This window comes from Daldinia childiae, assembly GCF_008694065.1.
Source record: "Daldinia childiae strain JS-1345 chromosome Unknown Scaffold4, whole genome shotgun sequence".
Lineage (NCBI taxonomy): Eukaryota > Fungi > Ascomycota > Sordariomycetes > Xylariales > Hypoxylaceae > Daldinia > Daldinia childiae.
The window spans coordinates 2,500,139-2,523,507 of record NW_022984645.1 but is presented as its reverse complement, the minus strand read 5'-3'; the positions used below and the strand labels follow the sequence as shown (position 1 = coordinate 2,523,507).

Genomic DNA, 23,369 nt, shown 5'->3' with positions numbered 1-23,369 from the left:
TTATCTATGATATAGAAATGATCTCTATTTATTACACTGCTTGCGAAATTTGATTCTTGGTAATTTATCCTGTAATTTTAGTACTTTTTGACGAGATGTGGTAGTATCTTGACTTGAATAGATGGAGATAGCAGGGAGTATAAAAGTACCTCTACTTAAAACATAGAACACTTGACTGTGGGTAGATTATGCAGAGTATAATAAGTAGAGCTCCGAGAGCGTATAAGTAATATCAAGCTCATCCGGTAGCATAAAGCCCATAGTCAAATCAACATTTCCTTATACCACCACAAAATCAAAGCTATAAACACAGCGAGAACGCTTTTAAATGTCACTTTGAAATAGCTTCCATAGCCATTCAATATACAGCGAGTTATCTGGGCTATCAAATTAAATATCACGTATTCAACAGACACTAAGAGGTTCTCTATGTTGGTAATCTTTCTTGATTCTATATTGCTAGGTACCGGATCTCGATACAAATTCCTCTGCTATAGCCGTGCCTATTCGCCTGGGATAACCACACTCTCCATCTCTCCACCCGCAACCGCGACATCAGTTGTCGCGCCATGGCGTATCTCTATCCCTGAATTATTCGCTCTCACAAATCTTCCACCCCGACGAGGGGTAAGGGGGGGCTGCCCCGTCATTAGAAGTAGGTGAGTGGGTTCGATCAATGATGATGAGTAGTGTTATGAGGTTTGGTATTCTCATTCTTTATGCTGCTATCTGTTGCAGCCAATTCCTATGAGCAACCTCACGCGAATTTGGTATCGTAGAACCCTCAGCAAAGTCATCACAGCAATCCCAAGGGCGTTCAGTTGCCACAACTATGAGAAGTGACGCCTGATGATCTGTTGCCCTTCAGGCGAGAAGTGCTGTTGCAACAATGGCGTTGGGTCAACATTTGCCGACTGAAGGAGGATCTGAATTGCTCGGGCCACGCGTGCGCCTAACTGTCCGTGGAGCATTTCAGCTTCAAGGGCCTGTCCTACGTAGACAAACACCTTGTCAACCTGGCTAGTTACCGCAGGGTTTTGTCTACATGAGCGGTTAGTATTCTGATCTATTAAATGTACTATATATAAGATAAATAGTAGCTTGTCCACTTGTACAACAGTATGGGAATGAAGATCGCGTCTACTATTAAATATTGGACTTACTGTTCGATTAACTCCACAAGATAGCCGTAGGCATATGGCGCTGCCTCTTCGTCGTTTGTTACTGGCAAAGTATTGACCCTATGTAGCAAACTGGTTAGTAGATGTGTTTGATTTGTGATCATGCCGGATACATACCATTGTGCTGCGATAGTTTGGGGATCCTGTAAACTCTGTTTGTTAAAGTGCAAAATCTTTGCGATAGCCGCGCAAGCATTCTCTGTGCAAACATTAGCGACTTCCGAAATACATGATGAATTCAACAGGGTGACGCACCAGTGGCGTAAACAGCCTCTTCGCCGCGCGCATCCGGTATCTGAGTTGCTTGAAACAAGTAGGGTATCGATGTAGCTAGGAACTGAGACCAAGGAGCTCCACCACGATGAGCGGCCACACCAATGCCATACCTAAAGAGATGTTAGCGATTATCGAAAAGGGGCTATAAGAGATCCGTGGTGATCAATGCGATGTCACATCGGTCCCACCATAACCCAAGATGCTGGATTTAACTTACGCAGCAGCCTGTCGGATAGCAGCCGAGGGATCTTTACAACCTTCCAGGAGAGCAGTGCTAATAGCTTGAGCATAACGAACACTCTCCGGTCCACAATATTCTAAGACGTCATCCATAATACATAGACCCCACTGCCGCTGCGTAGGATCCGCCGAGGTAAGGAAGCTCTCGTACGTGCCCATGAGACGTTCCCATGGCTGGAGGAAAATGGAACCATGGTTCTTGAAGATGGAATGGAACGCCTTGTTCATATCAGATAGCAAGGTCTGGTCGTCCTCAATTGCAATCATGATATCTTCAGCTTCATCCTCGGCATCCTCGGCAGCAGCCCCTTCCTTATCTTCTTCGCGTTTAGCAACACGGTCCCTATAATCTTCAATAGCCGAGTGAACTCCGTCAATAAACTTGCCCATGTGTTGTAAGTTGAGGCAATCCTTGCCGACTACTTCGACCGACTCGTAAAAGCATTGGTACATCTCAGCCAAAGCATCAATGGCCGGCTCAGCAGTAAGCACCTCGAGCAGCTTGTCAACGGTTCCAGCCCATAGACCACGAAGTTCATTCGATTCGGGGCCATACGCCTTCTTGTACGAGCTGAGTAACTGAGGAACAAGCTTCGCTGAAATGAATCGAACGGGATCGTGGAAGAAAAATGCGAGACCCGGAAGTGCGATTTTCTCCATCGTGTCAGCGACGTACGGAGCAAAATGACCCTCGAGGGTCTGCGCGTAAACCACGAGCAGCTCGATAGCCATATGCTTGTCATCCATAGTACTAGTTCTGATTCCAATCATCTTGCCCTTGAGCGGCACGAGCTCCCATCCGTCTTCTTGTTGAATTTGTTCAATCTCGTCGTCCGTATCCAATAGCTGGATGTCAGCCTTGGCACTGGCTAATTCAACTAAAGGAGGCATGACATTTGGTAAGAAGCGTAAGAAATCGGCGCCCATAACTCTACACATGCGTCCCCAGCAGTGCATGAGATATTGCGACTGTGGGTCGTCAGGATCGGTGATATGTTCTTGAACGTTAGCAAGGAGTTCAACCAAGACCATAGCATCGTTTCCGAGACGTTCCTTTCCAACGGCCAATGCTATCAAAGTAGCACATTCCATAGCTTTAGCACGAAGTAGCCGGTACTCCTTCTCGGTTTCCTGTCGCAGGACATTAACGAGCAAAGGCATCAATGTGTCATAGTACTTGGAAAAGGCAGCTTCGGCGGCATCGGCGATGGTGGCAATCGTCGAGAGTGCTTGTTCCTGGACGTAGCGCTTCTCATTCTGGAGAAGTTGGAATAGCGAGGATAATAACTGGTCAAGGTAGGGTTCAAGGATGCTCTTTTCCGCCTCCTCACAAAAGTTAACCAATGCGGCAGCTGCATGCGCTTTAACACGGCCTTCCGGGGAGTCAAGCACAGGAATGATAGCTTTCAAGACAGTATCATAGTACTCTTTCTGCATCGTAGGCGCGAAGTCTGTGCTCATCTGACCGAGAGCCTGACACCCGGCCCAACGAACTCGCGGATGGGGGTCCTTCAGCGCAGGAACAACCAACTCAAGAACATGGCTGAGTTCCTTAACCATAAGGTCACGGCAGCCCTCCGATATAGCCGAGATGGCCATCAGAGCCGCGTGACGATCCTTCCAGGCCATAGAAGTCATCATTCTGGGGAGCCAGTGGAACGTTGGGGCCAGAATAGTTTCGCCTCCGAGTTTGTTGGCCAGCCGGTCCATGCACTGCTCTCCTGCGACATGGTTCAAATCGCTCTCTTCCTGATCAAAATCGTCTGATGCTAACCATTCGGCAGCATCGTCATCGTCTTCGCCGAGATCTGTCATTAGACTTAAACATTGGGTGATCATGTCGGTCGTATAAGAGGGATCCTTGCGACACATGGACGGGGCGTAATCGGCAAAAGTAGCCATGAGTTCGAGTGCATTCTGTCGGCTGAGGTCATTTAACTCCTTGTCCTGTATAACGCCGACGCTGAACATGACGAGGTTGTGAAATAAGGGCCTAAACATCTTAGGCGAGGTCTCAGCTAAATCGATTAGGGCAACCAGGGCTTTGCTAAGGTCTTCTGAGTCATGCGAATCCTTGATGGGGGTAGAAGTGTGTAGTACGGTAGCAACGAAAATACTTTATTTTGATCCTTCTTGGGGAGGTTTCTGAAGAAGGACGCGAAGGCGTCCATAGCAGCCAAGCGGACTGCAACAGAATCATCCTTGAATCCTCTGTTGAAGGCATCCAATACTGCATTATCATGCTGTTTCTCGATAATACCTGGTGTAGTCGCAAAAACACGGAACGCAGTCTCGCGTTGACCTGCGTCAGTCGCCACGCTCAGGTTAAAGAGAACGGCTAGAATCTCGGGCCATTGCTCAGCTGGGATATGCATGTTAGCGGCCGGTCTCGCGAAGGGTTTAGTATTAGCGCTGGAGCGCCTAACAATTCCTACTCCTAGGAATAAAGGGAACGCGGCAGATGGAACAGGAAGTGGTCGCGAATGCATCGTGAGCGTAAGGAAGAAAAAAAAAACAGAAGATCGGTAATAGACTAACTGGATTCTGAATATTGTCTTGCGACGTCGGCAACAGCGTCACTTATTTTATTCCGTACCAGGCGGTCTCTCTCGTTGGCTAAGGCTTCAAGGAGTTTCTGGCGGATAACGGAAGCTTGTTCGAAAGGTAATGATAAAATACCTCTGAATTGTCGCCTTTGTCGTTCTTGCGTGTCTTTGATGCTATTCGACGAAATATGACGGCAGCAAAGGAGCGCAGCTATACATATAGGTTGTGTTAGTCTTTCAAACATGACAAGTAGAAGACGATCAAAGAGTCTGCTTACGGATGTTTCAGGCGAAGCAGCTATCTGCTCAGCCAGGCCCATCAACAGAATATCAGGGCGAGTGTTGGTCCAGGTATTTTGCAAATGTCCCTCGGCCTGAGATCGTATAGTGTTGTCCGAGGATTGCAGAGCTTGCAAGAGCTGGGTTAGCTCTGCATGAGTCTCTGCCGGAAGCACCGACATGATTTGTGATAATCGAGGTAGGTTTGCGGTTTTGCGGTTTTGCTATTCGCGAACAATTCTACCTCAGAGAAGAAGAAATAATAAGAAGGCGCGGTGTTTTATTAGGAGGTAAAAAAAATCAAAGTTTATCAAAGTTGTATCGCTTCGAGATGTTGTGCCCCGCAGGGCTAAGACGCGGTGGCCTACGGGCTCTAGGCGTAGATTAGGTAGAGGGCGCCGAAGAAGGTACAGTAGTAATGAAGTTCATAGAACAAATTCCTGTATACTCGAGGTAGAGGTGAGGTGAGGTTCGGCAAGATTCGTATAAACAATCTTAATAGTAGATCTAAATAGTTCGGCAGTAGAAAAGAGTGAGTTTTTCTACTTTGGTGTTGTCGTTGTCAGTTGTCGTGGTTTTTTTTATTTGGCATCAATGGTAGCGAGGGGTCGCGAAAGAGGGGAGGTTTCGTTATGGACTTTTTTTTTTTCTTCTTTCCCCAATGCAAGCTGGTTGAACACCAAGAAATAAAATAAATTCCTAGGTCTGCTAGAGTGCACTATATGGTCCGTGCGCAGAATGCTTTCGTCCAACTGTGCTAACTTCAAAGAGCAGCTTTTGGCTTTTTTGATCGCTTGACTTGGGGTGATTTAGCTGAATTGGGCTTAGGTCAGGCACACAACCTTCTTATCAATACCAGCAGACGTACAGTTATCATTTAGGTACGAAGTACAATAGCTATCGATAGTTATTGGCGGGTATTTACTGATAAGATTACTGAATCACTCTTTTTAATTTGAATTCTAGCAACGTAAATGCCCTACCTCTTCCGCCTCTATGTGGAATCTACCTAAACTAAAAAAGATCTCGATTCACCAAATTTGCTTAAGCCAGGTATGGGGTGCAGTATAAATGGATTCCATTGAGTCATTGTCATAGAGACTCACTAGTATCTGGAATGTTTGTCTGGTATGTTTAAGGCCCATGTACCGCATATCACAGTTTATCGTCAGTCGATTGGTTGTAGCTTTCTATATCCCGAAAATGCGCTACCCATTTGCGCTGCCACGTATTACAACCTCTTAATCACTCTTATATCTTATTAGTTGGCATAAGATAGTATGTACGTCTAGAACATTGCAAGTTCATGGTTCCCTTGTGGAACTGCAGATATAACGTATTATCTTCGTTTTTTAGAACAATATTGGATATACTAAACTATTTTATATCGGCCCACTTACCTTAGATACTCGACCCCTCCAACAGTGGCGTTTTTATTTTAGTTTGGAGACTTAAGGTTTGTTAAAGTTAATAAAATAGCTGCATATTGACGCTAATGACAGACGTGTGACGGTGTAGAAAGGTGAAGGAGGGGTTGTCATTCCACGGGGTAGTTACCTCCTACGCTATCCACAATTGGATCAATTTATTCGGACCATAAGAGGTATCTGTATCTTCCTTGGGGTAGGTACGACCTTACCTATGGTCTCGGCACCGCCTACTTTTTTACATAAGAAGTGTATATAATCTAAGGTTAGGTACCTACCTCTTAATATCCTCATGATATCAAATATACGCATACAAACCTTACCTATACACACACATGTATAGAACCATTAGCAACATAACAATCTGTAAAAGCAATGTTCTAGATATGAGCAAGGTAGGATAGAGACGAAGAAGCCAAGACTTAAGAGGTAGCTACTTAGACAAGTACCTAGGTTAGACCATATGTACATTGATGTAGCTACAGCTTCGAAGCTACAAGACATCCCCATCCCGACTCTCCTCGACTTTGCGAAGGCGAATAACTGCAACACATTCCTAGGAACATACCCTGCTGCGGTCAACAGCTCTAATATAATACCATTTCACTATGGATCCTAATGCATTTTATTTTAGGGGACGTAAAGATTCTAAGGAAACGAGTATCTCACCGCCACCCCCTCAACGAACCGGTTCCTCTTCGAGCCTGCACAAATCTGGTCATGTCCTAGGCCATAGTCATCGTTCAAGTCTCGCAGAGAATTTGAGGGGCATGCCACCGTCCCCGCGAAATCAGCGACATCCATCTTTTACCCAGTCCGCTCTTCAGGAATTACTCAACCACCCGCCAGCTCCGAAGCAGCAGAATCCTCGCTTCGCTGGGAGGGACTGGCGCGATGTTGCAATCGGGGAGCTCGTGTCGAAAGATGACGTTTCCTGGGTAGAACTGGATACCGGCGTGCAGGATGCCACAATGGTACAGTCAACCCTGATCCACCAATATCGATTTATCCAGCTTATCTCTAACTACTTGTATGTCTTCAGGCGCTCCTCAAGAATACCTCAAGCAATGTCGTTATCATACGAGAGAATGCTACCAGCACCATTCCCATCTCCACATTCGATTACAACGACTTAAACGCTTACATTCTAGTCGTGGTCGGATTAGCGCATCCAAGCGACGACTTGGTAGAATTGTACGATTCCATAGCAAGAAGAGCGCAGGCTAGAGACAACATACCGCTCCGCGACATCCAGCCGATTTGTCGGAAAGAGTCTCTCATCACCCTGCAGGGAGATGAAGATCTGGCCAAGGCGATCGAGATCTTTGGTAGTGGTGTACACCGGGTACTCGTCCGCAATCACAATGCCGAAGTGATCGGTATCCTAAGCCAGCTGAAGCTTTTAGAATTCTTCTGGCACGAGGGTATAAATTTTCGCGTCATCGACGATCTGTACCCTAAGCTCTTGCGCGAGGTTGGCGTCGGCTCCCAGCAAATATTAGCTGTCAAGTACGTGCATTTCGAGTCCTAAGTTCTAACCCTACACTATTCTCTAACAATCACATAGCGCAGATAGTCCGTTGACAGAGGCTCTCAATCTTATGAACCAGGAAGGCCTGTCAAGTGTAGCCGTCGTTGACAATGCTTTAAACGTCGTCGGCAATATTTCCACGGCCGATGTCAAACTTCTTACCAACGCAACTAGTATTCCATTACTACAGAACTCATGCATGCATTTTATATCGGTCATCCTAACCGAGGAAGGTGTCGAGAAAGGAAAGGATTCATTTCCTGTATTCTATTTAACCCTTATTCAACACTTGCACACACGGTGGCTAAGCTGGTCGCTACTCGTTCACATAGGATGTGGATCGTAGAGTCTGCGTCTCCGTCTCCTTCCGCGCCAGGAACCCCGTCGCTAGGCCCCACCGTGTTCGTTCCGACTCCATCTTCTTCGCAGACCTCTCTTACCGGCAGTCACTTCCCTCTGTTCCTCCAGCTTCTACTCTACCGGGGTCTCACCTGTCTGGCCGCCTAATTGGTGTCGTTACCTTGACGGACGTTCTCAACCTTTTTGCAAGATCTACGGGGTTAAATCCGTCGGATCCAAGCGAGCAGCGCGCAAGGAGGCGAAGAAGTTCGAGCAGTTCTGTACGCCCATCTATCGAGTCTACCCGTGCTAGCCTTGATATTCGACGCTAGAGGGAGTGCTAAGCTATGATATTGCGCATACGGGATTCAAAAGTTCTGAGGGACTGGGTTTTATTACGATAGTAGTGTCGCTATGCTGTATAGTTTCTATTGCCATCTTACAACGATGCTCGGGACTAGGTTTCCTATCCGTCTTCATATTAGCAGTAAAGAGGGGGGGGGTCGGTTAGTAGTGCCTCGATCGCGCTCAATGCTTTGGGTTCATAGCGCAATGAATGATGCTTATGAGACAATTTTCTTTGGAGTCGGTAGAGTAGACTTCCTCCCGGCTTTCCTCTTTACGAATCATAATCGGAGTTCCCTGGATATATGAAGTATCTTAGCTTTCCCATTATTACTTACTACACGACAATAATTCCTAGTTAGGAACAAGGTTTCGGCCCCGAACGAATAAATATCTATAGGGCACTATTTCTGTTGTTACTATGTCGTTCTTAGTGGATGCTAGTAGTAATACACGTGTAGAAATTTGTCAATGTCGAGTATTGGCCTCATGACTAGGGTAAGTAAGGCATATTATGATTACTTTCTATGCTAGTAGATGAAGCTGAAGCTGGTGGTGATTTATGCAAGTATCTTCGAGTTTATCATATAAGATTGCTTCTTACTAGGTAGATTAAGGCCTAATCACAGGTTTTCACTCGTTTCCATGAAACCCATGTTCTCAAGTAGTTATTAATTAGTATCTCAGATCCCATATCCAGCCATTCATTCCTACCTACAGAGCCAAGTCAGGTTAAGAATAATTCTTGCATCTTACTTACCCAAGTAGTGGTCATATTTCATATAGCAAATCAATCCGGGCACTCGGCCAATAAGAATAATTAAATTCGATCACACTTGTATCTATGTAAATCAGGTTAGAACGTCTTGATTGGCTAGGATGGGTCTTCCGGGCTAACACATTAACAGTAAGCAAAACCTACTTATAGCGCTATAACGGGCCACAATTCAACAACAAATCAAGGCACGATGCCGGAGTGGTCTAACGGGTGAGACTTGAATTACAATATGTGATCCAGTCTATCTCATGTCTTAGGACGCGCAGGTTCGAATCCTGCTCGTGTCGATCTTTTTCTATAAATGATTATTTTTGCTTTTTGCTTTTTAACTTCCATTTTCTTTGCTGAATTGCTGCAAATTGAGTCACTCCGTAGAAAAGAGACATGTAAACTTTGTAAAACTCGATTGGATTTAAATAAGCACTATCTAAGAGTGTGTCCCTCCTACGAATATCCCTAACAAGCTAGGTACTCTGTGCCTATGCGCACTTCATTTGTCTTCTTCCCCAGATTTTTGCGCCTTTAGTATTCTCTCTTGGTCGGCAGCCGAGAATAGAGATGTGCCTTGCTGTAGGGACTTAACGAGCATTGCTACCGCATCGCCTTTGAAGTCGTCAGCGTTGCGGACCTTGTCTAGGTCTTCTGCGAACTCCTTGGTGCTTTGTTGCAGGTAATAGGAAGTAAACTCCTGGGATGTGTGTTTTTATCCGACATGTTTCCGTTCTTGTTTTTTTATTTGTTTTTGTTTTTTGCTCTCACTTTGCCGATTATTCGGTTGAGAGTGGAAATTGGTGACAGTGCAGATTTACGGCCCCGATGTTGTTTTGTTGTAGCTGTGACAAGTATGAGACGGAGGTTTTGAATAGCGAAAAGTTTCTGATATTACTGTAACTGGTCTCCACAGCTCGTTTATCTCTAATTTTAGTAGTATAGTCTACTAAATTCCACAGCCAATCCGCGATTATCGTGATACTAGGTGCGATGCGTATGAAAGGTGGGAAGCAACAAACCAAGTGCTGGCATAATGGATGGATGCATAATGGACCTATGTATCACTACAAATAAGGATAAAACTATTTCAGCCCCCCGCCTTATTCTGTTTCAAAGTACCTAGACAATCCATTGCCATTCAGCTCAGCTCCATTACGTCAACAGCATCCTCCTGAAATAGAATACTGTGTGCCGAATTATCCAGACTCATGAATATTTATTTATTTGTATCCAACTTTTACTCCGTGCAACGGGGTCACTAAATACGCATACACTTCGTAGCTAGCATCATCATATTGTCAAGATGGCACCACACGAAGGATTGGTACATATGAAAGAGTACGACTGGAGAGATAGCAACGTTGAGAATATCGGAACAGAACTTGACCATAAAGTCAAGTACAACTCAGCAGCCACTGAGCCTGCATGGCAAGAAGTCGGAAATGCCCCCGGCCTTTACATCTGGCGAATTGAGGATTTTGAAGTGGTTCCATGGCCGAGAGAACAGTATGGCGACTTTCATGAGGGAGACAGCTACATCGTTTTACACTCGTACAAGGTGGGAAGCAAGGATGGACAGGAAAAGTTAGCCCACGATATCTTCTTCTGGCTCGGAAGTAAGACAACGCAAGATGAGGCGGGCACTGCTGCCTATAAGACAGTCGAACTCGATGAGTTTCTACATGGTGTAGCCATACAACACCGTGAGCTCCAAAAAGAGCCTTCCGATGACTTTGTGGCCCTATTCTCTCGCATCCGGATCTTGTCCGGCGGTGTCCGCTCTGGTTTCACACACGTTGAGACCGATGAGGAATCGAAGGAGACGCTTACGTTGCTCAGAATATTCAAGCACCCAACTGCCAAGCGCGCTGACTCGGTCCTGATCTACGAAGTTGAGCCTACCTGGCAGAGTCTTGACGAAAACGACGTCTTCGTGTTGGAGCGCAACAACAAAATCTGGGTCTGGCAGGGTAAGAACTGTAGCCCAATGGAGAAGGCCAAGGCCGCCCAAGTCGTTCACGATATGACTATCGCGAAACACATTGACGTCGAAGTGATAGCGCAAGCGGAGTCAAGATCGCGAACTATCGTTACCATGTTAGGCGGAGAAGATGTCGAAGGACCATTTCAGTCACCACGGCCTATTATCTCGTCTAAGAGTCAAGAGGCTGCCAATCATCGCCCTCGCAAGCTGTTCCGTCTGTCAGATGCTTCCGGCGAGTTGAGATTCAACGCAGTAAGAGATTCTGCAATAAATAGCTCTGATCTAGATAGCGATGATGTCTTCCTCTTGGACACCGGGTCTACTATTTGGGTCTGGCAGGGTTCGGGAGCAAGCAGGACAGAGAAGGCCATGTGGATCAAAGTAGCCGAATCATACATTCGACGGCTTGGAGAGGAATCTGGTGATAGCAAAGCGTATCTAACGCCGATTTCTAAAGTAGTAGAAGGAAGCGAAAGTCCGGCGTTTATCGAGGCGATTAACGCATAACGAATGAATATCATAAGACCTTGTTAATAGAAAGCTGTTGTAGGTAACAAGATTGAAATCTACGTAAAAAGTGCATAACGTGATTTACAAATTAGAGGCCTACATAAGTCAAAGGCCCACAATTTTACACCTATTTAATTAAATTATTATTATATAATAATAACGTTTAAAATTAATTAAAAATTAATTTAATTTTTATAATTAAAGGTTTTTAATTTGGTTTAATAAATTTACGCGTTATAACCTATATTATTATAAATATCATAACATTATTAACTTTGTTGTTGTTTTTTTATAAGATTATTTTTAATAACTATAATATCGCTTTTAACGTTAATACCGTTTTTTTAGGCTAATAATACGTTTTTTTTTTTTAAATAAAAGATTTTCCTTTTTATAATTATTTATTTTTTATTTATTAACGTTTAAAAAATATATAATTTATTTTTTGGAAATTTAAAATTTTTTTTTTAATATAGTTATTTTATATATAATTTATATGTAGTTTATTTTTATTAATAATTTTTAAAATTTTAATTAGTAAATTAAATTAATAGGTAAAGATTTTATTACGTAAAAATAAACTATAATATAATTTCGTTAATATTTTTTAATATTTTAAATATTTAAAATAAATTAAATAATTTGAGATCTAAGGTAAGAAAATGTGCAATTTTAACGATATTAAGTTATAAAATAACCCGATTAAAGTTTAAAAAAATTAGTTTAATAGTTTTAAAATTAGCTTATATATTTTTTTTAATAAAAATAATATCGTAAATTTATCGAAAAATTAAGAAAAAATTTTTTTTTCTAATATAAATTAAACCTTATTGTATTAAATCTTTAATAATTATTCTGTATACGCGTTTTAAAATTAAAAAAACGTTTATATTTAAAGATTAAAATTTATAAATAATAAATAAATAAGCATATAAAAAAATATAATATTATTATTACGGTAATATTTACAAAATTTTATTGATATATAATTTTCGTAATTATTTAATATTAAAAGGCGTTTAATGTCTTTTATATGTTTTTTTAATATTTATCGAAATATGTTAATTATTTCAAATTAATTTTATTTATAATCTAATTGTTTTTAAATAATAATTAATAATAGATAAAAATCTACTATTACAATATTATAAAATAAAATATTTTATTTATTATAATAATAAAAAATAATATAGCTTAATTTATAATTATTAATAATAAATAGCTATAAATTATTTTTTATTTTTAAATATAACCTAATAAAACTTTTAATGTTAATTTAAACTTATAATAACTATTTTTATAATAATTATACCTATTATAAACCCGGTTTTATTAAATTATATATATCTTTAAATAAAATATTTTTTTTTTTTTTATATTAATAATTAGCTTATATTACGCGTAATAAACGTTAAGATTTTCGCAAAAAACTTTTTAATAATTAATTTGATAATTTAAACGTGTTTTAAATTTAGGTTGCTAGCGTATAAAATTTGTAGTTTAATTTTTTCTAATAGATTTTTGTTATATTTTTACAATAATTATTAACTATTTTTTAACGTAAAAAAGCTTAAGAAAAAAAGCTTAAATATTTAGTTTAAAAATACGTTAAATAATTAATATCCTTTTTATATTAAATTAATTTTTATTATAGTTTTATTGTATTTATATGTTATTAATAGCTATATATTTTACCGCGTAACGTTTTATATAAAATATTATAAATACGTATAACGCGTTTTATATTAAGATTTTTATTACGTTTTATAATGCCAAAAGTTAAGTTTATCCTAGTTTTTTTAAATAGTTAAAATATTATAAATTAATTAAATAATTAATTATTAAAATTAAAAAGTAATAGTTTAGATATTTTTGAGCCTTTAATTTATATGGGCCTCTGACTTATGGATTACGTTACAAGGTATATATACCTAGGTATATATACCTAGGTATGTACCTACTATTTACATGCATATATACAATTAAAAGGATTAACAAGTTATATTAGCCTTGATGCGAGTAAGTGGGTCTTCGGCTTTCTAATGGGAGTCCAGGCTGCCTCAATTGGATGCGCCGCTTACATACAGATCCGTAGTGTCCCTAGTGCCGGATTCGCGGAAGCGTGTTTAAGAGGATCAAGGTCGGGTACCTTTTTATTTTACCTTAGGTAATTGTGATTGAGAAACAACAGTTGGACCCTTTTCCAATTTGAGATCGTTACCGACCTTTTCCCCTATGATAATATTGTCCCCGTCTCACGTCCCGAATTCTTGAAGCACTCACCTACAAATTCAACGCCAAATTGTATAATATTGAATTCTTCAATGACTTTGCTTCAATAGTCGTCACCATATTAAATTGTTAAAAATGGACTTGCACGAGGCGCAAGTCTACTTGCAGGCTTCGCTTCACGAAATATCCTACGCCTTCCAAAAAGTCCCTGGAAGTGTTTTGGTTCGATACATTCAGTCAAGCTACCAGAATGATCCCGTTCGATCTGCGATAGAACTTGTGCTCGTGATATTCTTCGTTCGATATCTTCTGTCGCCCTCTTATCCTACCCACGATCCCAACTACGTGAAGCTCCGCGATGACGAGATCGATGAGCTCGTTAGAGATTGGGAACCCGAACCGCTTGTGGCTCCTCAGACGCAACTTGGGAGGCAGAAGCTGAGAGGCAACCTGTTATTGTTGGGTAAGAATCAGTCTCTCGGTCTGTCAATGGCCATTGCTAACAGTATCAACATAGACCGACGGGTCCGAAGGTGAAACTATCCAGCGGAAAAACTGTCGTAAACTTGGCCTCTTACAACTTCTATAACTTCAACGCAAGCGAGCCGATTAAGGAGAAGGCAATCCAGACACTGCGCACCTACGGAGTTGGCCCTTGCGGTCCCCCACAGTTTTACGGCAACCAAGATGTCCACATGCAAACTGAGCACGATATCGCCATGTTCCTCGGTACCCAGAGCTGCATTATCTACTCTCACGCTTTCTCTACCATCTCCAGTGTTATTCCGACCTTCTGCAAGCGAGGTGATGTCATCGTAGCTGATAGGATGGTCAACTACTCGATTCGTAAAGGACTAGAGGCTTCCCGAAGTAATATTAAATGGTATGAGCATAACGATATGGAAGACTTGGAACAGGTTATGAAGAAAGTGGCCGAAGAACAAGCAAAGAAGAAGATCTTGACTAGGCGATTTATTGTTACTGAGGGACTTTTCGAGATGGTTGGCGATTGTTCTAATCTTCCTAAGCTCGTAAGCCAACCCTTTCTGATACCAACTTAATTCTGTTCTATAACATGCTGACAATTTTTAATATTTTAGGTTGAATTGAAAGAAAAATATAAGTTCCGCATCGCTCTGGACGAGACTTGGTCGTTTGGCGTACTTGGCCGTAACGGACGAGGACTTACTGAGGCACAGAACGTCGACTCTGAGGCTGTTGATATGATTATTGGCTCTATGGCCGGACCTCTCTGTGCTGCTGGTGGATTCTGCGCTGGTTCAAAGGATGTGGTACGACACCAGCGTATCAATGCCGCATCGTACACTTATTCGGCTGCTCTACCTGCTATGGCTGCTGTCACAGCTAGTGAGACGTTAAATGTCCTACAATGCAACCCCGATATCCTACAGGGATGCCGAGACAACATTCAGGCTATGAAGGCACAGCTCGACCCTCGCAGCGAATGGGTCCGATGCACAAGCGACCCTGAGAACCCGATTATGCTACTAGTGTTCAAGCCTGAAGTTGTCTCATCGAGACGACTGAGCAACGAAGATCAAGAGCGGCTGTTCCTTGAGATTACGGATGAGGTAAGTTGTCCAGGAATAGCACAAGCGAAGTTTATCCACTTACAGGAATATATAGGCACTCGCCAACGGTGTACTAATTACGCGACTGAAGAGCTTCCCGCTAATCGGCAGTATCGGTACTAACGATATAGATATCAAGCCTGCCTTGAAGGTTTGTATCACGTCGGGCTTGTCTAAAAAGGAAATCGAAAAGGCTGGAACAACGATTCGACACGCTATCACCAAGATTATGACCCGGAAACCCAGCCGGCAGACGTCGTCACTAGCTGCTTAGGAAACATTCAGTCTCTCGTGATCTTATTCACGACTACTTCACGTTGCTTCACGATATGACGCGAGATGAGGTAGTTGTATGCGTAATGGCGCTATTATACTACGACCTGGACATGACCTTGGGTTGAGAGGGTTGAGATGGATAAGTGCTCGAATCCGTTTCGATTAATAATTGAAAAGTCCACGAGTGTATACCTATTCAAGATAGAAAGGCAAACTGCCGGGATCAGATGGATCAGACCATACACTAGAACCATATACATACTAATTACTAATTCTATCATACAAGTGAAGTTATGTCCCACTGTGGCGTTGTGATGGACCATCTATTTTTATCTTATCGAAAAGGGGATCGGGGGCCGGGGGCTGAATAGTCGATAGGGGGAGGGGATGTCTTTGTCCCTTTATATATAAAACTTCATACGGGTAGGTACCAATGATTGTGCCTTGTGCCTTGTGCCTTGTGCCTTCCGGACGAACTATTAGATGAAATGTGAAACATTGACGTCTATATATCATGTGGTTCTCGACCAAAGGGAAGCGTGGGGTCTCATTTCTCTAGCGTTCTTGCCGCGCGTTGTGATGACGTTTTAGACTGAAAAAAAACTTGATCCACGATATCGTTGCCCTAGGAGAATTTTACTTAGACTAACACTAAAACACTGCCAGATTTCATATAATTCGTTTTACGACCGCCATCATTCCTTACGATACTTTAACCTAAGTACCTAAAATACACTCTTTTACAATCTATAACCACCTTCCTTTGAGGTTATCGATAAATCAGGATACGCGATATTAGCTAGTCAACTGCGAATCACTCCTTCTTACCTATTGACTGACCTATTAACCTATCGATCGTATTCATATTTCGGGAATAAGGCAACATCGATAATGACCTCTGTCTAAATTCGAGAATAAAAGATAGTAAGTGCTCTTTCTCCCTTGTTATTGTTTGTATTCAATAATGATGACCCCCTTTACAAACGCCATCATTCCTTCACCATATCTTGTTTACCCCCTTTCCTTCTTCGATGCCGGGGCAACTAGGCCTGGGCAACTTCCACCACAAATGGACAATTATGTTGATATTGTTTTCTTGAACGGGCACCTCGTTCCTCGAATCTATAACCTCATTATACCTTAGGTAGTCCCTTAATTGTTCTCTTTACCTACTAGCACAAGCTCTCACTACACTCCTTTGTCTACTTTTGTTTCCCTCGCAGTTCTTGTAACTAATGGACACTTGTTGAGTGTCATCTGCCGCATTCATGTCCCCTTTTGTCTCTATTCTCGTCACTCCTTCAAGTAAATCGTTGCCTCGCTAACAATATAGGCCGTTCATTATTTGTTTTTCGCAGTTTCGCGATCACGCTCATTCTGGAAATACCCAGCATCGTATTAACATATCGACATCATGAGATCTACACTACTTTCTCTTAGTCTTCTTTCCCTCCTCGGCCTGTCGGCTGGGCAGCCGAGTAAGTCATAGCTCTGATCTACTATATATTATCTATTATATATTATCTATTATCTCCCTTTAGGGACAAGAGCTCATATCTTTATTAGGACATCAGCATCAACATCTCCACCGACATAGGGCAAACAGAGCCCCTATTGCGAAGAGGGACAAAATCACCATTACTGATTCTAAATACAGTACTACTACAGAAGTCCCTGAAGTCGTGGTTTATGTGGATCAGAATAACAACCCAATCCGCACTACCACCGAGACGGTTGTTTATGTCCCCGCGTCGGTAGAGACGTATAAAGCATCAACTCCTACAACACCCACGACCGAGGTTTCTCCTCTGCCAACTAAGGCTGCGCCAGCGGCGGAATCTGAATCGTCTTCGTATCAAGCAGCCTCTCCTACTATTCAGCAGGCTTCTTCTTCTCAAGGTGTTTCCGCCGATTCGTACCCAACCAGTTCGAAATCGGCGTCCTCTTCGGCAGCTTCTCCATCTTCAAGCAGCGGCGCTCTTCACGGCGTTGCTTACTCCCCTTACAAAGGTAACGGAGAATGCAAGACTGCAGACGAGGTTGATGCGGACTTTGCGCTGATAGCCAAGGACTACGGCGTCATTCGATTGTATGGCGTTGATTGCGATCAGGTAGCGACAGCATATGCAGCTGCTAAGAAATATGGAAATAAATTATTCTTAGGCATTTTCGATATCAACTCAATCGAAAATGGCGTATCTACCATGGCCGCCGGCGTTCAGAACGACTGGGATATCGTCGACACCGTCTCAGTAGGTAACGAACTAGTCAACGACGGTGGCGCAACTGTGGACCAGTCTATCAGCGCATTGAGCCAAACGCGTTCTCTATTGAGAAGCGCTGGGTACGAAGGACCTGTCGTCATTGTGGATACGTTCGTCGCTATTCTCGCCCATCCCGAGCTCTGCGACGAGTCTGACTACTGCGCTGTCAACGTCCACCCCTTCTTCGACCCCAACACAGGTCCCGATGGAGCAGGCTCGTTTGTTACTTCAACCGTCAGTAACATTCGTAGTAAACTATCCGATTCGAGCAAACGTATCGTTGTGACGGAGACGGGTTGGCCTTGGCAGGGAGAATCGAACGGCGAGGCTGTTCCGGGCATGGATCAGCAGACGACCGCGCTCTCGTCCATCAAGAAGGCCTACACTTCCAATGCTAGCAATCTTATTCTTTTCACTGCGTTCAACGACATGTGGAAGAAGGCCGAGGCGGCGACGTTCATGGCCGAGCAGTACTGGGGAATGGGAGGACAGTATTCGCCTTGCGACGAGTAGGATGGTCTCGCGGCTTAAACGGGCAGGTCAATTATGAATTAATGAGTTAGGTTAGGCATATACGCATGGATGGAAAAGGTTGGCTGAGTCGGTAGGATCCGTGCGGCCAAAATGGAAAAGGAGGTGGGTGTGTACGATTTGCGCAGCATTCTATTCTCTGTAGATCAATTCAAGCTCGTATTTTTTATTTCCATCTGGGAGTGTCTATTAGATTTATACAATTATATGAGTAAGTTGTTGGTTCTTCCGTCTTGTCCTTGTCGTGATAATATACAGCTAATCCTTGTGTGTGCCAAAACCTCAGCATTTAGATGATGCCTACCTAGGGTACCATATATAAGTTATATCCATCACTGTCATTTACGTACTCGTCTACTACCTTTGCTCTCCATATGGCTCTTAGCTTGTATATAAACTTCAGTCTACACTATATATCATCATTCGCACTATTTATTCTATAATAATTAGTTGAAATCTTCATAACAAGACCCATTCCATTTATTCATTCATTAATCGGTCAGTTCATATCACTTTACTACATCACCTCAACTCGCCTCACCATAACAAAGCAGCCACCAAACCCACCAACACCACTCCCCGTTTCCACTCCTCACTTACTCCTACAGTCATCCTCGCATCCGACTTCTTCGGCTTACCCTTCCCCGTCGCCGCCGCATTCCCTCCTCCTCCTGCTCCTCCCGCATTCCCGTTGCCCCCAGCCTTAGTACCAGTCGTAGCCGCAGCAGGGGACCCATTACTAGTCGTCGTCGTAGTAGCAGTAGCAGCAGCAGCATTAGTAGTGGTGGTAGTAGTAGTAGTATAATAAGTATACTCGCGTCCCCCCCTAGTACTCGTAAGCGGCCCGTCCCCCAGCGTCAGCACGCCCCAGTCCACGTCCGTGCCGGACAGCGTGTACGGCGCTATCGTAGTATTCGATATCGAGCTGAGAAACCGCGAGAACCCGAGTTGCACCCAGGTGCTCCCGCTGCAGGTGGCTGCTGTGGTGGAGGCTAGGATGCAGGCTTCGGTTATGGAGCTGGGGTGGTGGTGGTGATGTTTAGCTTGGATAGGAGATGGGGGGAAGGGGGAAGGGGGAAGGGGGAGGGAGGAGGGAGGAGGGAAAGGGGGAACAAACTTACAGCAACCCAGCTATCGTATTCGCCGTACGAAGCGTCGCTGGGCCCTCCGTAAATGTAACCGGCATGTCATTGGTAGAGAAGACGGTGCAGCCGGGACGCTCCGCCGGGCAGAAGATTGTATACACGGTCTCGACGTCGTTCTATACGTTGGTTTATTAGTTATTAATCACCTTTTCCTTTCTCTCCCCCCCCTCCCCCCCCCTCCTCCTTCTCCTTCCACCCATCCGCCCACCCCCTTTTTCGTTTCCAACAGACACAAAGAACTCAGATAGTACGACGACCAGGGAGAAGATAGAGGTACGTACACTAGAAATAATACTCCCCCGCCACTGCGACCATTCCTCCCCGGACATATTCGGCAGCCATATAGGCACGGTAGTTGGACGCGACGGCGCCGGTGTAATAGTCGCAGTCCCCTTCGCATCAACCGCATTCGCAAACAGTAACACCAACAGCACGAGCCGCAACGCGATGAGCCGCGACCGGACAGTACCGCTGTCGCCCATCGAAGCAGCCATAGATGATTGTGCGAATTCAATATGCCGTGTCGTACGTACGCACGTATAACTATACTCAAATCGGCGTAACCACGTCTATCCTATCCTATCCTATCCTATTATGTACACCTACGAAGGGATCACCGATTACCACGGCGATCTTAACACAAACCAAGCAGAAAAAGGCAACAATCAGCAAATAAGGCTTGAGGCTCTAACGAGGTTAAAACAAGCTTATTTATCACGTCGGCCCATACGGCTATGATCGCCAGGAAGAGGGTTTGCTATCGCGTAAACAGGCCTCCCATACATATCGCGATGGTAACCTGACATCTTACATAGGTACCTTATTATGTACTAACACCATTCGAAAATCACCACAAGACCATCTCACCCATTCTATCATAAGCTCATCTTTAATCGCCGAAGAGCTGATAGGACGAGCGAAATGTAAAAAGGTCATAACAAGCGAATCAGCGCCGCTATGCGCCGCGTTACATCGGCCTACGAACCTGGGCTATAACCCCCGAGATTTCTTACCTATGATCATTCCATCCATTTCAGCTCGTGACAACAGTATCACTATGAAGCTTAATCGGGTCAGACTATTTTTTTGCGATTCCAATTGTTTCATAGTCTATAGAATGCCTATCTACGGAATGCCTGCCTATAAGGGACCTCGCCCATCCTTACTTCGCCACATCTCTAACGCAGCTAGATACAACGATCTAATCTAGTAGATCTATAAACTGATTCTAACCAGTCTATTCAACATCCAGTTTCGGGTCATATCTGATCCGAGGGTATATCTCGACGACCCCATGGGAATATAAAAAGAGAAAAAAAAGACAACGAAAAGAGAAACGATTAGTATCCTCCTAAAGACTGAAAAAAAGCCCATCGTGGACTTCCCAATCATATGGCACCGCTAATGGTACTTCCACTGTCCCAACATATATATAACACGCATGGCTTCGGTTTATGAACCGATTCATCATAATTGTACCGAATGTGGCAGTGTCGGGTGTCAATATTGAACACCACAACCAAACATCATAACTGTCATGACCTTAATCAAAGGCGAGCATTGTTGAAATAGGAAAACATGTGATCGCGATCCGTTGCACGATCATCCAATCGTGAATCCTTGCGTCACATGGTAGCATTAATCAGAAGGCGGCGTCGACAGGACACCTTCAGCCTTCTCGTGCATGCTGACTGTGGCCTCCTCGTCAGATAAGCAGTACCCGTACTCGCGGGCCTTCTGTTGGACTTCTTGCTCCGTAAGACGGGGCAACTCTTGTGCAGCCTTAACATAACTCATCTTCTCGGCGTAACCCTTAGCGAAGATAACGTCGATCTCCTCAAGGGTACGTCCAGCTGTCTCCGGGTATAAGAAGTAGATGATAGGGAAAAAGATAGCGTTGAGAATCGCGAAGAAGAGATAGGTACCCCAGCCGCTTCGTCCTGTGTTGCTCAGTAGCACCGGAGTGATCATCACGATAAAGAAGTTCCACAGCCAATTGGACACAGTCGAAGTTGCGTTGGCCTTAGCACGCGTCTTAAGCGGGTTAATCTCAGCCGGGTACAACCACGGTAGCGGAAGCCATGTCGCACCGAAGAATGCGATATAAGTCTATTTAACAGCGTTAGTTATCTATAACCAAACGGTATCACTAGGTAAGATAGGTCGACTTACGAAAAGACCAACAGCAGCTCCCTTAGCCGCTTCTTCCGTTCCAGGAATCAGAGCACCAAAAGTGAGAACCATGGACAAGCACTGGCCAACGGTACCAATAAGGTAGAGCTTTCGGCGACCAATCCGTTCGACAGCGAACCACGAGGTAGTGGCAAAGATGGAATAGACGACCATGTTGATACCTCCGAGAAGTAAGGCCAGGTTGTGCGAAGTACCGATCGAGGTCTGGAACAGGATGGGAAAGTAGTAGATGACCGCGTTGCAACCGGATAGCTGCTGCATCATCTGCGAAGAGGCACCGAGAAGGAGACGGCGGAAGTGCTGAGTCGGGCCATTAGTGAAGAGATCTGACATAGGAGTAACGCCGCCGCCATGACCAGAAGCCCGAATAGCGTCGACGATGACGGCAACCTGTGTCTGAACAGCAGGGTCGTCCCGGCGTTCACCGTTGAGAGCTGCCAGGACCGTGGTTGCTTCTTCGTTTCGATCCTTCGTCAATAGCCATCTAGGAGATTCCGGTAGCTGGGTCATAAGAACGATGACGACCAAAGCGAAGACACACTGGAAAGCGATGGGGAATCGCCAAACGAAGGCGTGAGGGCCATAGGTGCATCCGTAGTCGATCCAGTAAGCAATCAAAGTTCCGATCGCAACGTTGCCGCCCTCAATGCAGATGAGCTTTCCACGGTTGTGCGAATGACTGCATCTAAAAACACGAAGAGACAAAGGTTAGCGGAACCAGGTCCTATACGCTTCAATAAGGAGATGAGAATCAGACAATGACTTACTCTGCTTGATAGGTTGGTACTGTCGAAGTATTGATACCGTTGCCTATACCCGTTATACATCGCCCGATTATGAACTGTGCTGTCGCGCCTCCTCCTGATCCATTAGGCATAGCAGTGATCTGAATGATAACACCAATAATCATGACAGTGGCTCCGGTGAAGATAGACTTGCGGCGACCGAGGTGGTCACCAAACGTGAGAATGAAACAGGCACCCAAAAAGCAACCGACAGCGTAGATGGACACGACGAAACCCTCGTACGTGCTATCCCCATCCACCTCCGGGAAGTCAGAGGTGAAGGCGGGAGCCGAGATGATACCGGACATGACGCCCTGGTCATAACCGAACAACAGGAAATCTGTCGTCGCTACGGCTGTGATCATTCTTTGCAAAGTCTTGCCAGACTTGCCCCAATACGTGGGCGCGCCATCGGCGTTGTCTTTGTGCCCCATTTTCGTAGGCTATCGTAACTATCTACGTAGGACTCTTCCAGGGGGAAAATCTAGATTGTAAGATTTAGGGGAACCTGGAGTGAGAAGGGGTAAGAATGAGGAGAAGGGGGAAAAGCTGGAGGATAGGGAAATAGATCGAGTTCTAGGCTGTTGGGGGATAAGGAGAGCATGGTCCACCGGTTATCTTATATATGTTTATGTTGAGCTACACGATCTGCTTACACGACCTCTTACCTCGCATACGTATATCCCAGCATATGCCAGTATAACCAGGTATATCCAAATAATCATAAGAAAAAAGGGTCCGTATCAAAGAAAAAAAGGGTCCTCACGCCTCTATCGTAGCAAGCTGCTGGTAGACAGTGGAGGTTGAGTTCGTGGGTGGGTGTCACCGAGCAAGGGCCGAGGAAATGTCATCATAACGTCTGAGAAGACCCTTAGATTGGTGTCCACTCCAAGAGAAGTTTGCAGCACTAACAATCACCAACAA

At 44.0% G+C, this 23,369-nt stretch overlaps 7 protein-coding genes across 7 annotated transcripts; 4 read left to right on the top strand and 3 right to left on the bottom strand.

Moving 5' to 3' along the window:
• Window positions 1-830: 830 nt before the first annotated feature.
• GL218_04992 (Importin subunit beta-3) lies at window positions 831-4,704 on the bottom strand (the record flags this gene model as incomplete). Its single annotated transcript, XM_033581624.1, has 8 exons — window positions 831-1,041; window positions 1,164-1,241; window positions 1,299-1,380; window positions 1,437-1,567; window positions 1,675-3,770; window positions 3,815-4,059; window positions 4,236-4,454; window positions 4,503-4,704. 8 exons carry the CDS (start codon window positions 4,702-4,704, stop codon window positions 831-833), a joined length of 3,264 nt encoding a protein of 1,087 aa, XP_033435442.1.
• A 1,853-nt stretch (window positions 4,705-6,557) lies between these two features.
• GL218_04991 (Protein sds23) lies at window positions 6,558-8,151 on the top strand (the record flags this gene model as incomplete). Its single annotated transcript, XM_033581623.1, has 4 exons — window positions 6,558-6,923; window positions 6,992-7,458; window positions 7,517-7,742; window positions 7,813-8,151. 4 exons carry the CDS (start codon window positions 6,558-6,560, stop codon window positions 8,149-8,151), a joined length of 1,398 nt encoding a protein of 465 aa, XP_033435445.1.
• A 2,085-nt stretch (window positions 8,152-10,236) lies between these two features.
• GL218_04990 (Severin) lies at window positions 10,237-11,424 on the top strand (the record flags this gene model as incomplete). The annotated part of the gene is made up of 1 exon (XM_033581622.1): window positions 10,237-11,424. One exon carries the CDS (start codon window positions 10,237-10,239, stop codon window positions 11,422-11,424), a length of 1,188 nt encoding a protein of 395 aa, XP_033435444.1.
• Window positions 11,425-13,794: 2,370 nt separating this feature from the next.
• Window positions 13,795-15,525, top strand: GL218_04989 (Serine palmitoyltransferase 1; the record flags this gene model as incomplete). Its single annotated transcript, XM_033581621.1, has 4 exons — window positions 13,795-14,111; window positions 14,177-14,690; window positions 14,760-15,251; window positions 15,307-15,525. The coding sequence occupies 4 exons, from the start codon at window positions 13,795-13,797 to the stop codon at window positions 15,523-15,525; spliced, it is 1,542 nt and encodes a 513-aa protein (XP_033435885.1).
• Window positions 15,526-16,941: 1,416 nt separating this feature from the next.
• GL218_04988 (Cell surface mannoprotein MP65) lies at window positions 16,942-18,304 on the top strand (the record flags this gene model as incomplete). Its single annotated transcript, XM_033581620.1, has 2 exons — window positions 16,942-17,005; window positions 17,094-18,304. 2 exons carry the CDS (start codon window positions 16,942-16,944, stop codon window positions 18,302-18,304), a joined length of 1,275 nt encoding a protein of 424 aa, XP_033435886.1.
• An 844-nt stretch (window positions 18,305-19,148) lies between these two features.
• Window positions 19,149-19,949, bottom strand: GL218_04987 (uncharacterized protein; the record flags this gene model as incomplete). The annotated part of the gene is made up of 3 exons (XM_033581619.1): window positions 19,149-19,314; window positions 19,444-19,583; window positions 19,749-19,949. The coding sequence occupies 3 exons, from the start codon at window positions 19,947-19,949 to the stop codon at window positions 19,149-19,151; spliced, it is 507 nt and encodes a 168-aa protein (XP_033435883.1).
• Window positions 19,950-21,105: 1,156 nt separating this feature from the next.
• Window positions 21,106-22,879, bottom strand: GL218_04986 (Sugar transporter STL1; the record flags this gene model as incomplete). Its single annotated transcript, XM_033581618.1, has 3 exons — window positions 21,106-21,576; window positions 21,640-22,345; window positions 22,428-22,879. The coding sequence occupies 3 exons, from the start codon at window positions 22,877-22,879 to the stop codon at window positions 21,106-21,108; spliced, it is 1,629 nt and encodes a 542-aa protein (XP_033435884.1).
• Between the last annotated feature and the right edge of the window lie 490 nt (window positions 22,880-23,369).